General features: G+C 36.9%; 1 protein-coding gene and 1 long non-coding RNA gene across 5 annotated transcripts in view; both read right to left on the reverse strand.

Moving 5' to 3' along the window:
* The window catches only part of PITPNC1 (phosphatidylinositol transfer protein cytoplasmic 1), an 88,812-nt gene that overhangs the window by 21,140 nt on the left and 53,602 nt on the right, over window positions 1-14,070 (reverse strand). For all 4 annotated transcript variants that reach the window (XM_083805453.1, XM_083805456.1, XM_083805454.1 and 1 more), the window contains one exon: window positions 10,011-10,082. In XM_083805453.1, coding sequence (XP_083661579.1) covers window positions 10,011-10,082 — 72 coding nt within the window. The remainder of the gene's footprint in view (window positions 1-10,010; window positions 10,083-14,070) is intronic.
* LOC310884124 lies at window positions 952-10,004 on the reverse strand. Its single transcript, XR_014574053.1, has 2 exons — window positions 8,300-10,004; window positions 952-7,878 (listed from the first exon to the last, which is right to left on the reverse strand). It is a non-coding gene; the product is annotated as an uncharacterized lncRNA (long non-coding RNA).

The raw sequence follows: 14,070 nt of genomic DNA on the forward strand, positions 1-14,070 counted from the left end.
ATACCAACATGCCTGTGGGACACAGTCACATTCTCTAGCCTACGGCAGGTGCCAAAGTGTATGCAAGCAGGCAAAGGGAAGAAAATGGATGCTATCAAGATCATACGTAAGTAATGTGTTCCTGTTAATCCTTTAGGACCTGGCTTTAAACAGCAAGTCTCTTGTTCGATGCAAGGCAAATGATGGGTGTATATTGAAAATACTCGCTCTGCAGCATAGTATACTTCTGTGACTCTATGCATAATTTAATCATTTAGGTATCTGAGTGACCCATGGGACTTAGGCTTTGTCTGCAATAAATTTTCACGCATGATTTTGGAACTTGGAAATAAAAGGTTATCATGAATTGGTGCCATAAAATTCAGGGAAGTTGTGCATGCACTGTCAGGATCAGTAACAAGCTAATAACATGTGTTGGTGGTTTTTTTTTCTTTTTTTTTTTCCTTTGGGGCACAATGTTCTACAGCTAACATTTCCAGGAAGCATAAATATTGTTCGTTTGTTTTTTAAATACATGTAGTGAACACTGTTCATTTCATTTCATCCTACAGAAACAGTTAAATATACAAAATGCCAACAGCTATTCAATAACCAGAATGCTACTTCGCTATTTCTGAAAGAAATGTAGCCTCCCATATAAAGCATTCAAAGAGCAATGGAGTGCAGTGCACTAGCATACCAGCTGGTAAGAAGAACATTGCTCAGGAAAACATAATTCAAATAAATTAAAAGCTAAAGTTTGACTACAACTCTAATTTATCTTGGAGTTAAATTGACTTCACCTTTCTCTACTGGAATATAAAAGGCAACAATGAACGCTTACTGGACTGGGTATAAAATGTTAACATCTGAAACTGCAGAAGAACAGAATGAAGGGAAACTCAGGACTGTTTCTATGTGTATGCTTACTTTGTTTCCCCAATCCTTGTTTTGCAAAAAAAATTATGTTGATTACTTGAAAAAAAAATGAGCTCCTCTCCCTGTAACGTTCTTTCTTAGTATTGGGATTTTTTTTTTTATAACTTTAACATCTTACGTTTATAAGTTGGGTTTTGATAAGCTTCTTTGCTTTCTCTTCCCCCTACTCTCCCTTCCAAGAAAATCCAGGTATACAGTGCAGCACCTTGACAAAATCAGTTGAACTATTTCTGGAACAAGATGCATTTCACTATATACTCTGAGCTTTAAGTAAAATAATGGAAATTTCTCTTAAATGGGCATTACCAGGTCAACTTAAGCCCTGAATCAGCACCTGGTTTAAATATAAGCCTAATACCGTTAAGCAGATGCATAACTTTGCATGTTTGCAAGGATCGTAATTTGGACTGTTTCCCAATAACTCACCTGAAGATGTGCCCTGCTCCATCACAGGCTTGATCTACATACTGCACCTCTAAGTAATATAGTTTTGCAGTCTTTTTCTCTCTTTAAAATGCTTTGCTAGAAGTGCAGATGGCAGATGCCATTGCCAATCTGTCGAAACCAGGATGAATTTTTCAGCTATTTCAGCTATGCCTTATTTGCTACTTAGGCACTCTCTGACCATTTCCTCCATTCCAAAAGTTTGCTGAATGACATTGTCACTTCTCTTTGCTAGCAGAAGTTTTTGTCTAATCATTTATACTTCTCCCCTTCTTAGATTGTCCTCATAAGATTTGCAGACAGAGGTTTAATCTTCTCATGCTATCAGCACTAGAAAGTAAGAAGTCATTAGAGAACAAGACTGATTTCTTTCTTAGCTCTAATTCTCTTATTGCCTCTCCTAGCCGCATAATCTGGGATTCTCTTAAAACCTGTAGGGAGGATGGGTTTATTGTGTTTGTGATCACAGAGACTAGAGAAATTTAAAAGTTTTAAGGGAAGAGATTAAAGGCCATGGAAAGAAGCATAAGGCTCACAATCTGTGCAACTGTATTTGCAAATGTGCAGAAAATGAATGGTGAGAACAATCTGTGTCCTTAAGATGATGAAGAAAGGCAGAATGTTAAATATTATATTGGAAAGAATTGGACATGCTTTGCATTTGGAAGCCAGATAATTAGCGGAGATTGAAATACACAATCAAATGAAAAACAGGGTAACATTCAGGCTGAAGTGTCTTTTATGGCTGGTTTTCTTTTTTATCTTATTTTTCTTTTTTTTTTTGGTGACAGCTTCTTTAAAACAGACAAACATTTACACACCTCCACTTTCTAAGAGTAATGAAAACTCATGAAGAACATTATTTAGAATAATTCATCTATAGAATGACAAAAAGTGGAAGAGAGGCTTTAATTGGGTCATTTTTACAATTGTCAAGTTGTTCCTTTTGGGGAAAAATGTCAAAAAAGCGCCTTGGCATATGATCCTAAGAAAGATTGCTCAGGAGGCTGCAACAAAACAAGTGCTGGTACATTTAAATTTCTCTCCTTTGTTTCCTTCATGGCCTGTAATGACATGTCCTAGCACATACTTTGCTGGTGACTTCTCTTTTCCCTGTAGCCGAAGCCAGAACATTAAGATAGGGTATGGGATTATGGTAAGAAAAAAAGAAATATTCCACCCCTCCCAAGCTCCTTTCCCATTTTTCTTCTTTTTCTTTTATCTTCCGGCTAAATTGCTGGCTTCATTCTCATTCAGACGTAGCTAATCCTGAAGTTAACTCTTATGGACAATCCCCAGAGCTAACCTGGTTTGGCTATAAATAGTAAAAAGCCAGACACAGCCGAATCCATTGATTACATTCACTCTGGCCAGCTCCTCACTCATCTGCACTGCTACAACTCCCAGGGTCAACTGTGTGCTTGTTTGCCTTGGCTTTGTGCCACAATATATGATTCTCTCTTGTGATGGTTTGTTTACTGTCACTGAGAGGAGAGAAGGGAACTGCATCTTTTTTCTTTTTTTTTTTTTTTAATAGCAAGGATTACTACATAGGATTACTTTACTATACAAGGAGTTTGTGGTCAGAAGATGGTAATAACGCCAGTAATTTGCATTTTAAACACCAGTACAAACAAGACAGGAAACTTCCTGTGGAAACAGTTAAATAACAGGTCGACTCTGAAGTAAAGACAAGTTGTCAGAGGTGAAAGCGCTGAAGCAGCCTGTATAGAAAATTCAGTATTCTAAGGCAGTAAGCTTGAAAATGGCTGTGTCTTTCTCTGGAAGCAATTTTTCCATCCCCTCTTCGGCTTTGGGTGAAAGATCTCTGTGTTATTCTTACTTGTTATGTTAGATCCAGATAGTCAGCCACTTGTCAGCAGAGAAATGAAATGGGTAATAGCTAAAAGATTCTCTTCTAAAACAGCAGAACACTTCTAAATGAATTACAGGCAGGTAATATGGGAGCAAACACGATTATCAGCCCGTGTGCTAAGTCATCAGACACCCATGCCTGTCTACACCCAAACTTAAGGCAAAATGACTACACTGTTCAATATACAGCACGTAAATGTAATTTATTGAAATGACAATTTCTATTATAAATCAGATTTCCTCTTCTGTTAAATCCTTCTTTGAATCAATATCTCTGCCTGAAAGCATTACTCCTCCCTCTCTGCCTCCCCATCTCCGCTGCCCTGCTAACAATGCCAACAGCCAGCCCAACAACCTTAAACCTCTTGCCAATATTTGGACATTAAAAGGTAACAGCTTAGTGGGATAGGCAGGCTATGACATGAATAGCATGACAAAAATATCTTTATACATTAAAATTTGAAATTATATTAGATTTATATCTGATTTTTTGACTACTACATTGATTCACTCAGTGTCATCTAGCTCTAAAAAAAAAAAAGGGAAAAAAATCAGTATGTGTCTAGGAGAATCCCCAAGCTTAGATGCATATATGCAAAAACATATGCTCATTTTTTCATGCAAATATTGATATTTCACTGGAACTTTCAAGTTTTCTTTGTATTTTTGCCCATCCCTGAAATGTAGTCAAACTATGCAACTTGCAGTTATTGAGAAATTTGTAAGATGACAAGTGCTTTCTGTGCCTAGAAAACATATATATACATCATTAATTGGATGGTTTAAATCTAGTTTTCATAGTTAATGAATAGGCAGAAGTATAACTGCAGTAAGGACTGCAAGAATAAGCTATTTTTTTCTCTTAAAAACAGGAAAATCTGGCACAAAGCCTACTCTCCAACTTGAAATTCTAATCTCCTTAAATTGCCATCATCGGAACTGCCGGCTAGTCTCCAATTTATTACAACAGCATCCTTTAGCAAGTATTGTCGCCTGGTCCACTTTAACTCTCATTTTTCTTAAGCAAAATTTGGTCCAAACTAAAAAAAACCCACCTACTCTGAACTTGTTCTATGGAGTTTTATTCAGTGTGTAACTTTTCTGTAAGTCATCTTTGAAGCCCAGTACCCCTAAAATCCAATAATTTGCTTTTGAGATTTACTTTGGCAAGGATTACAGGAACTGACCAATTTCAACCTCATCACTGGCTAAAACTATTGATGTGGGCACACATAATTGGGAGCAATTCTTCTATGGAAAAAGATTGAATCCCTCCCTGACAGCAGTAAATTTAGCTCACGGAATGACAATGTCACTGTCTGCCACAGCGAGGAACTCACAAAGGCAGTTACATATTTATAAGCAGCCATGCTCCCTGCTCCTATTTGTCTCCATGTCACGACTCCTCTGTGATTCCATTTCTCATAAAATATCCATCTCTTATAAAATATCTCATTTAGATCTGTATTTTCTGAACAGAGAAATGTAGTTTTACATAATTACACCAAAGTAGCTATACCCAAAGACCATAAAACACTGTCAATAATATTTACTGGCATTAGCTTTTTAAAGTCACATCTATTTCAAGTGCTGGATTTACTGAATAACTTCGGTAGTTCACAAAAATCAGGCACCTGTTTGCATTCTTTGACAGTAGGGGCCTTAGGTTGTGTTTCATTTTCACTGCAAATTATACAGGAGATACACAAATACTCAATACCATCACACAGAAAAAGTTTAGGAACAAATAAAATTATCCCCCCAAATGAGCCTAGCTTCGATTTTGATTTGTTTTGCAGTGATGCCTAAAAGGTCCCTGAGGATATTTGAAGAGTGATGACCTGTAGTTCAGCGGAAATCAGTGTTTCATGGCAGATTCCTTAAATAGTGAATTTACTGAAGTTTGTTATCACCTAGTTGCATGACAATAAAACAGGAAACAAAAATGGAAAAAAAATACCCTAAAAAGAGCAAAACTAGATACAGCTTTTCTTCTTAGTTAAAGAACTGTAGTTAAAATTTAAAAAAATATATATTTTTTTTACTTTAGCCAAATGTTTTACAACCAGCACTTTAAAAATACATCTTAAAGATAAAGCATGATGAATGCCCAGTACCGTACACTGGGTCACTTCCAGGACTGTAGACTCTGAACTCATTGATGTCAGTGAGGGCGCTGCAATTTACAGGGGCTGCATATCATACGTCAGCTATTAGCTAGCTGGTTGTAGCATGTTCAAGCTATTAATGTGTCAGACGATACTGATGTTAATTTACGACTATCTGGAATACAGAACTCTCTCTTGTTTTCATTTGACAAATGGTCATTTCGAGACATGCATTTTCAACGCTTATTTTTGAAAGGCAAGAAACAAATTGATAATTTATTTTTCTTTTCATCAACACAGAATTATCACTGCAGCTGATGACTTTATCAGCATTACTGAGAAATATACTTACCAAAACTTGGCCCATTAATACCCATACTTTGTCATCTTGAAATATAACTGCCTCAAAATCTTCACTCCACAAGTTCATTACTCTTAAGAATGTAATTCTTGCTAACACAGATCATGTCCCTTTTTAACAAAAGGACTATGCTATTTTAAGATCTTGCATGTTATTCTTCAATAATGAGCCAGCCATTGAGTTTTTCAGAGCAAAATGTCATGCTACAAAATGCAAGGTACTGTAAGTTTTACCATCATTTATAACTATTTGATCATTTTTACAAGCTGTACTTTTTTGCTTTCCCCCGACACTATCAGATGGTAAAATTCATTGCCCAAGTATCAGCAGAAATAATTGCATTACTAAAAAAAATGCAAACAAACAATCGAGCATAATGAACCTTCTGCAACAAACAGGAAAACTGAAATGTCTCTGATTCAGTGACTTGCTTGAACAGTATCTGCCTTCACTTTACAATCCATGAAAACCACAGACTAATCATTTAGTCACTAATGAGCAGTAACTCATACCACTCCTGCCCGTGATTTCTGACCATTTCATTAATTAGATAACCCTAACAATTCTCTGCTGTTGAATTTACGGTTTTAATATTCAACACGGAGACTTCACATATCCGTATTCAAATACCCTAACTTCTCCTGTGGGCAGAAAAGTGTGCACAGAGTGATTAACGCGCACTGGTACAGCTCGTCCCTGTTCACTGAGGCTGTCGTAGGCACTTGCACTCCCCTCTCCCCGGCACTCCCCACTGCCACCTTGACTTAGGTAAGCAGCTGAAGCAGCCTGTGTTGCGTTTAAGGGGAAGATGCAACAGTGAAGCAATGTTCTCAGGTACTCTACAGATGCTACCTACAGTGTCACTTATATTTCACAAAACATTCTAATTTTTAAGAAATTCCATTATTTAATCTAAAATAATAGTACAATAAAAATAAACTCTCTCTTTAAACTAAGATGTTTACTTTTGAAAGACCCCTAAGAGGAAACACTGAACAGCCTAATTCATTGGTCTAGTTTCTAACACTACTAATGAAGTAGTGTTACACTACACTGCTATCCTGCTACCTGTAAAGCGAGGTGGCAGTAATGTACTAATGTGTTCATAAAACACTGTCTATTTATTTATTTATTTATTTATTTTACGGAGGGACTTGCCATGCAAACACCTAAATGGGATACTGCAAAATCAGATTTGCTCTGGCACTAGAAATCACATGTGGATGGATTTATGGAACTGCACTACTGCCATCAACACGAAGTTCATTAGTATTTTATCTAAATACAAGGTTTTATTGTCCATTGCTCTTTTTGGCAATGTTCATATTTGTGCAAATCAAGTGCAATCTTTAACAGATCATAATAACAATGCTTTAAGCACATTTAAAATAACTTAAAATTATGGCAAAGTCTAAGACAGAAAAATTAAGTTCCAAAGCAGGAATCATTCTCTTTCACTGGTTTCTTCTATCAACATAGTTGGGAAGAAAAATCGGGAGGACTTTTGCATCAAGATGTATTGCAGTAATTAGGTAGAATCTTACCAGACAATGCAACATATTAAATAGAATAATAATAATACACTAGCCTCCTAAATGACAACAGGAAACTGAGAACATTTATATGGCTTTCTTCTACTAATCAATGTAATTAGCTTTGGTATCCTTATATCTAATTATTGCTTTCTACAATCAATATGTGCTTTATTAGATAGCATGGAAATGACAAATAGATCAGAGTTCAAAAAACTTTACGATCTCAAAATCTGGAAATAGTTTACTGAAAATCTGACATGCATTATTACCCTCATTACTGTAATATTAAAGTTCATTCACTATATTTTGCATTACAACTGCAAATTTTACAGAAGTATTTTTTGGATAAATTCTTTTTCAGCCAAAGACAATAGCTGCAATGAAGAAAAATACAGCGTATCTACGGAGATCTATAGAAATAGATGCTGTTTCCCTGTTGTTTTCTGCCTTTGAAAACACAGTGACACTTAATCTAAACTTGTCTGTTAAGAAGGAAAAATACACTTTGCATTTTCTTAAGCGAGTCCCAGTTCTGACGTGTTCAGTTTAACACAAGTCTCCCCATGGGCTCCAGCGGGCTCTCAGGTCTCTCCACATTTATTAACCTTCCTGCATCTCAGTGCTGTACCAGCCACATCTGTGTCATCAGATAAATATCACTGGATCAACAGAAAAATACATAGATATTCCATTGGTTTACCCTGTTTGCACTAACACATAACTCTCAGAATTACAATTCTTCTAATTCAGCTTCTTTTTCTCCTCCTCACTTCAAATAAGGGTCAATTAAATATGTTAATCTTGGCAAATATTTGCCTGGACTATGACTCAGGTGCTTTATATAAAGGTCATAAAACATAACTCCACTGGTCCTCCAGTTAAAATTACATTTTGAAGACCTGGATTCAAGAAGCGTTGATATTCTGATTTACATAATCTGAGTGTCCTACCTCTGTGTTACTTTCATCTCAAATTCTCTGGTTGGGACTATTCAGGGCTTGATTCATAGTATTTTAGCTACAAAGCTGACAAACAGAAAAAAATAAAATAAAATTTACTGGTTAAATAGCTTCAGTTCTTCCTGTCAGGCATCAGTACAGAACGTGTCTTCTCACTGCCGATATTATAACACACCAGAAGACTAATCTACACCCTTCTGAAACCAAAGGTGTGGGCTTGCTTTGAATTAAAGTGCTGCCAAAAAGTAGAAGTGAACATCAAAAAGTGCATAAATTACATAATGCAGAGCTCAGTTGGTAATATAATACACTATTTTTTCCCCTCTCACTGATCTAAATCTGTCTTAGTCTTGCAGTGACTGAAAGTTGTTGGTGTCTGGTGGCTAATACTCGATCTCTGTCACGTTACCATTGGGAAAGTGTCTGTATGCCAAGAACATTATTCAACTAGAAGTCAAGCTAGGTTCAGACTAGATATTAGAAAAAAAAAATCTTTACCGTGAGGGTGGTCAAACACCAGAACAGGCTTCCCAGCAAGGTGGCTGATGTCCCATGCCTGCCAGTGGGCATTTAGAGATTCCCTTGATAATGTTGTAACTTTGGGTTAGTTCTGGAGCGGTCAGGCAGTTGGACTCGATCGTCTTTGTAGGTTCCTGCTAACTGAACTATTCTATTCTATTCTAAAATTATACCTTGTTCTTTTACATGTAATTATTCTGCCATAAGCAGTGCAACAGCCGTCAGCCTCATCAACACAGGCCCAAGGCAGTAAGGGACATGTACCTCCCGCCTTAACCTTCATAAGGTTGCTACAGGGACATCTCTGGCAACTAAGACTGTGTCTCAGATCCCTTTAAAATCTGCTTTACTGCCTTATTCTTTCTCATGGAAGAGTTTAAACACTCCTTCGTTAGGTCTCTGTATTACAGATCAATTTTCCAGACGTTTTAACCTGCATTTCACACCTATAAGGAACTTCCTCCCGTAAGTCTGCAACAAATGGCAATTTAAAGCATGCCACAATCAAACATACAGAAACAGATTTGTGTATTCATCCAAGGGAGGTATCTTCACGTGCCTGGCTTTATCTAACATAATTCCTTTCTTGCAGTTTGACTCTGCTTTGCTCCCTGTCAGGGCAACAAGGTGTGAGTGACCTCCTACCTTCTCCTCCTGATCAGCATTTCCACCCAGCAGCTCCTGGCTACTCACTCCCCCCCTTCCTCCACGGAGGATTTCACATAGTTAATTACCTGTTTCATCTCTAAGCTCTCACTCTGGGAACTTTGTAATTTTTGGTAAGTGATTGCCAACAGCATCACCTCAACAGCCCAGCTGTTGCTCCCTTGAAGTTGTTTACAGAGATCTCATCTCTGACCATTGTTTAGTTTCCTGCTTGCTCTAGCAAACAGCTCCTTTGATTTCAACCCCCTTTACTCAGAGAGAATCATGCAAAACAGATAAAGTAGAATACAATTAAAAACAAAATAAAACAAAACAAAAAAAGTCTTTACTTCATTCTCCATAAACGTTCATCAGTACTAAATTCACATACATAAACTGTGTTGTGTTTCGAGAAGGAAGAGGTAGAATGTGAGATGCAGAAAGGAAGTTGGGTACATGAATCTTTCATCTCCTCCTACTTTAGGTAACTACTTTCCAAGCTGACAAGCTGCTTGTGAATAGGATGTCCAGGCAGGTGCGAAAATACAAACCTGATAAGGCCTTTTTGTCAGACTGAAGGATTCAGAGATAGATTGTGATTAATTAAAATAATTAAATTAACTTTTGCAAAAGTCATCGTACTTACGCTGTCATTGCTTCCTTTGTTGTCCTCATATTTTGTCTCTATATGAATGGAGAATTTAGGCAAAAACGAGCACTGCAATAAAAGAAAAATATGTTTGATGTGATAAAAAATATGCCTGCCTCATCAGCTGACATATTCAGTACATCCTGTTTGGTATTGGCTATCTTATTTTTTTATTTTATTTTTTTTCAGATTACTTCCAGAAAAAGTGTCAAATTTTATACAACATAAAAGTAAAGGGATTTATGATTCTAGAAGGCTACAGAGGTTATATCTGAAAGTTGAATACTAAAATGAAGATATAAAAAAATTACTATGAGTACTCTGGAATAACTAGATACAACAACTTTCATGCACACTATACATAGGAATACAAATGTCCTGAATGTCTTATTGTGAGTGCAATACCCGACCGTCTCAAGAGCAACTAGATACTCACCATCACAGATTAGTCTATCTGCCATAAAAAAGTAATCCAAGGACTTTTCACTAGCTGCAGCAGGTTCTAACCGAATAGTTACAATATTTTGACATGAAAGGTTTCTTTCTTTTTTTTTTTTTTTTAGTGGTAAAGGAATTTGAGCATAATTTCCTATTAATTAAATGAAGATGGATTATGAGTTGCCATGGAAAGACTTTTATACTAGACCCAAATTCATCTTTGGATAATAATGCGAGAAAATTAGGAATGCACAAATGTTTTTTCTGTCAAAATAGTATTTCTGTATTTTATATTGGATTTTTTTTTTTTCCTGTGGATTACTTAATTTTTTTGGGTTATCAAGACTAGGGTTTATAATACTAGGCAACATAATTCCAGTGGAGGAAATATTTCAAATATCTTTAGCATTTCACAGTTCTTTCAATTCAACATTTCAGATAGGCAGATAGAGTTGGTATCTAAAAAACTCCAGAGGATGTTGGTTGAACAACGTCTTTACTATTAGTCAAGTCTTTTCTTGCATTAACTGCCAGTGAAATCGAAGTGCCACTTCCTTGTATGATGCATCAGTAATATCCTATGGCAAAGCCTCTTTGCAAAGACTGACTACTTCACGCCTCGTACATACAGATTATACAACGAGGGCATTATGATGCCTCAGTGTTCACACTGCTCTTAGTCCAAGTTAGGACTTGATAAAATTTGCAGAATTCTTTTAAGGGATGGACAGATGACTAAGAAAGGAGGTAATTTAGAAGGCAATTTACAGTGCAACCAAATTGAAATGAGAAGCCACCTCCTTTGAGATAGAGAAAATATGTTCCCGATTCCATGGATCTCATCTAAAAAGCCCTTGTTCAATCTCATTTGATCACAGGATATCCAGTATTCATGAGCACATCTACAGTTAATCCTAGGTGCAAAAAAGCATGAGAGTTTTACCAGAACAGGCTTCTGGTGCCATGGACTACATGGACAACAGATTCCTTTGGGGGAGGAAGGAAGGCTCCTGGTCAAATTGTCTCCCCATTAACATAATGAAATATTCCCATGTAACATGTTGCTGCTGCAGATGCACAGACCACACAGGCTTCTCTTCAGATCATATAAATCTGAAAATCAATCCCATCTGAACTGTGACTGGCTCTCAGCTATGCAACTTGTTCATTGAGTAAATACATGGGGTGCCAAAAATAAAATATAAAAAAAATTAACAACTACAAGATGGGGCAAGTTCAATGACAGATCTGTTAGTTCCTTATTACTCATATTTAGTGGGCAATTAAACATTTCCCGTATATACATCTCAAAGTGCCAGTGGAAAATATACCATATTTATAAGCACTTGGACAAAAGACTCCAGATATTCTCCAAATTGAAGTTTCACCACGTATCTCAGTATTTTGCTCCTATTCTGGCAGACAGCTAAATGCCTCAGAAAACAGCAGGACTCACATGGAAATAAATAAGTAATAATAATAATAATAATAATAATAATAATCGAGTTTTGTCATAAGGAAGGGGGGGGGGTGAAGATCCTTCAATTATATTAATGTTGTTTGGAAGCAGAGATGAATAAAAGGGATTGATTAGAAAAATTCTATAATAAAATGCTCTAGAGTAAGAAAAAGTTATAAATGTGATGCTACAGGAGATATGGAGTGACCCAGCATACACAGAGATACCAACGTCATCTAAACCACCATTCATTGTCACTCAGAGGGTTCATATTCAAAAAGTATAAAGCAACATTCAAGTTGTTTTCTGTGTTTGCAGGAGAACATGGAAGGTTGAAAAGGTAAATTACTACTGGAGGTGGATTATAAAATGCAGATCTTTGAAAAAAGAAGATATATAATATATAACCTAACCACAGACATCTACTGCACAGCTTTTAGAGCATTTGGAAAATAACTCCATCAGTGCTTGGATGATAAAAACATGGGCTATGAATTTCAAAAACTCCGTATACATCAGCCTTGTATTTTACAAAGATCTCTAACTACTGGGATCACACTCCAGGCATACGGAGCTCCTGCTGACAATAACCTGGAGCTCTGCATATGGGCATCCCGTGGGAAAGCATCCTTGAGGAAATGAGAGGAGCCTGCCAGTGAATACAGTTTGATTTTATCTGCAGTTACCTGTTACTGTTACTGAATGCAATAAGTGGTACTGCACTACTACAGACTCAATACCTAGGTCAGAATAACAGCTTTTAGGAACATTTTCACCAAAAATAGTAGAGATGTATGCCATAATGTTACAAAGTACTAACAGTTTACTAGCATAGCATCTGCATATCTCAAAGTTGCTGCTGTAGGCCATGTTTTAGTTACACGTCAGTGTCTGTCAAGTATCTGCCCTCTTGATTTGAGGAATAAAGTATAATTTTCTTTGTGAAATAAGCAAAATCAACACACCCAAAACAAAATCCAGTCACTGATAAAATGGAAGCAGTGGATGCACTAGTGGAAGGGCCATCAAGACTATAATGCTTAAGCAGATTGTGTATCTAGGTTGGAGCTTTGGGAGTGTGCAAACTTTTATGTAATACAGTCTGAGTCTAGTAGTTTGTCCAAAACCTCAGTGGCTATGGAAATTGCTCCGAGTATGCCGCCCTTAGTGGCTGTGGGTTGCAGAGTTTTCTCAGCTCTCGTTCAAGAAGCAGCAGGGTCCACCACAAGACCTGGTGCTGCATTTATGGCCCCATTGTCAGATTTGAAAACTCTACAGCATCTTTCACGTTTACGGCTCATCAAAGCTAACATCCTTGCTGAGGGAATTCCTCATCCCTGGTCCTGACTGAAGTATCTTTGCTTATGATCTAACTCTAGAAATTCAGTTGTTGAACAGAGTACATTTTTCAACACTCACACACATTGTTCTTTATAGAAATAGTTGCTTTTGCTCTTAAGTCACACAGTTTCAGGCACAGTGATGGATGAAACGCAAAACGTGAAAAACCTTTGTGCTGTTGATCCAAAGCATGGGAAATTTTGAGTAAAGCCAAGTGACAGATTTCTCTTTTACCTTGCAATCTAAAAACCAAACCAACCAAACAAAAAGAACCCTACTATTTTCAACCACTGTCTACAGTTTACCAGCACTGAGTCAGATCACAATACTTTGAAATGCAGCCATTTTATATATTGAACTTAAGGCTGTATTAGGCTGCCTGTAGCAGTTCAGCAAGCCACTGCTTGAATCTAGTTGTTGTTTCCTGTAACCCTGAATCTAAACTGTCGAAAAAGATCTTCTAGTCTGGTATTTCAAAAGAAAAACGTGAAGAAAACACTAAGGATCCTCAGAGTACCACAGAAAAATTAAGTGCCATTCACCTCAAGCCACCTCATTAGAAAGCAGAAAGCCATTTTTTTGCACAAAGCTATCAAAAGTCAACCTTCCTGTTTGTTAGTAGAAAGGTGAGGACTATAACAATCTAATTTGAGATTGTAGATGGTAACTTGAATTTACCTCCAAATGAAAGCTAAAATTCAACAAAAAGTACTGGATTGCAAATATAGCTCTTGAAAAGTGAACTGACTGGCAACCACTGCTTCAGCAGCTGTGGGGGGTCTCACTGGCTTTCAAGAACACTTAGCAGGGTCCAAATTT

This window comes from Anser anser (genome assembly GCF_964211835.1).
Source record: "Anser anser genome assembly, chromosome: 19".
Classification (NCBI taxonomy): domain Eukaryota; kingdom Metazoa; phylum Chordata; class Aves; order Anseriformes; family Anatidae; genus Anser; species Anser anser.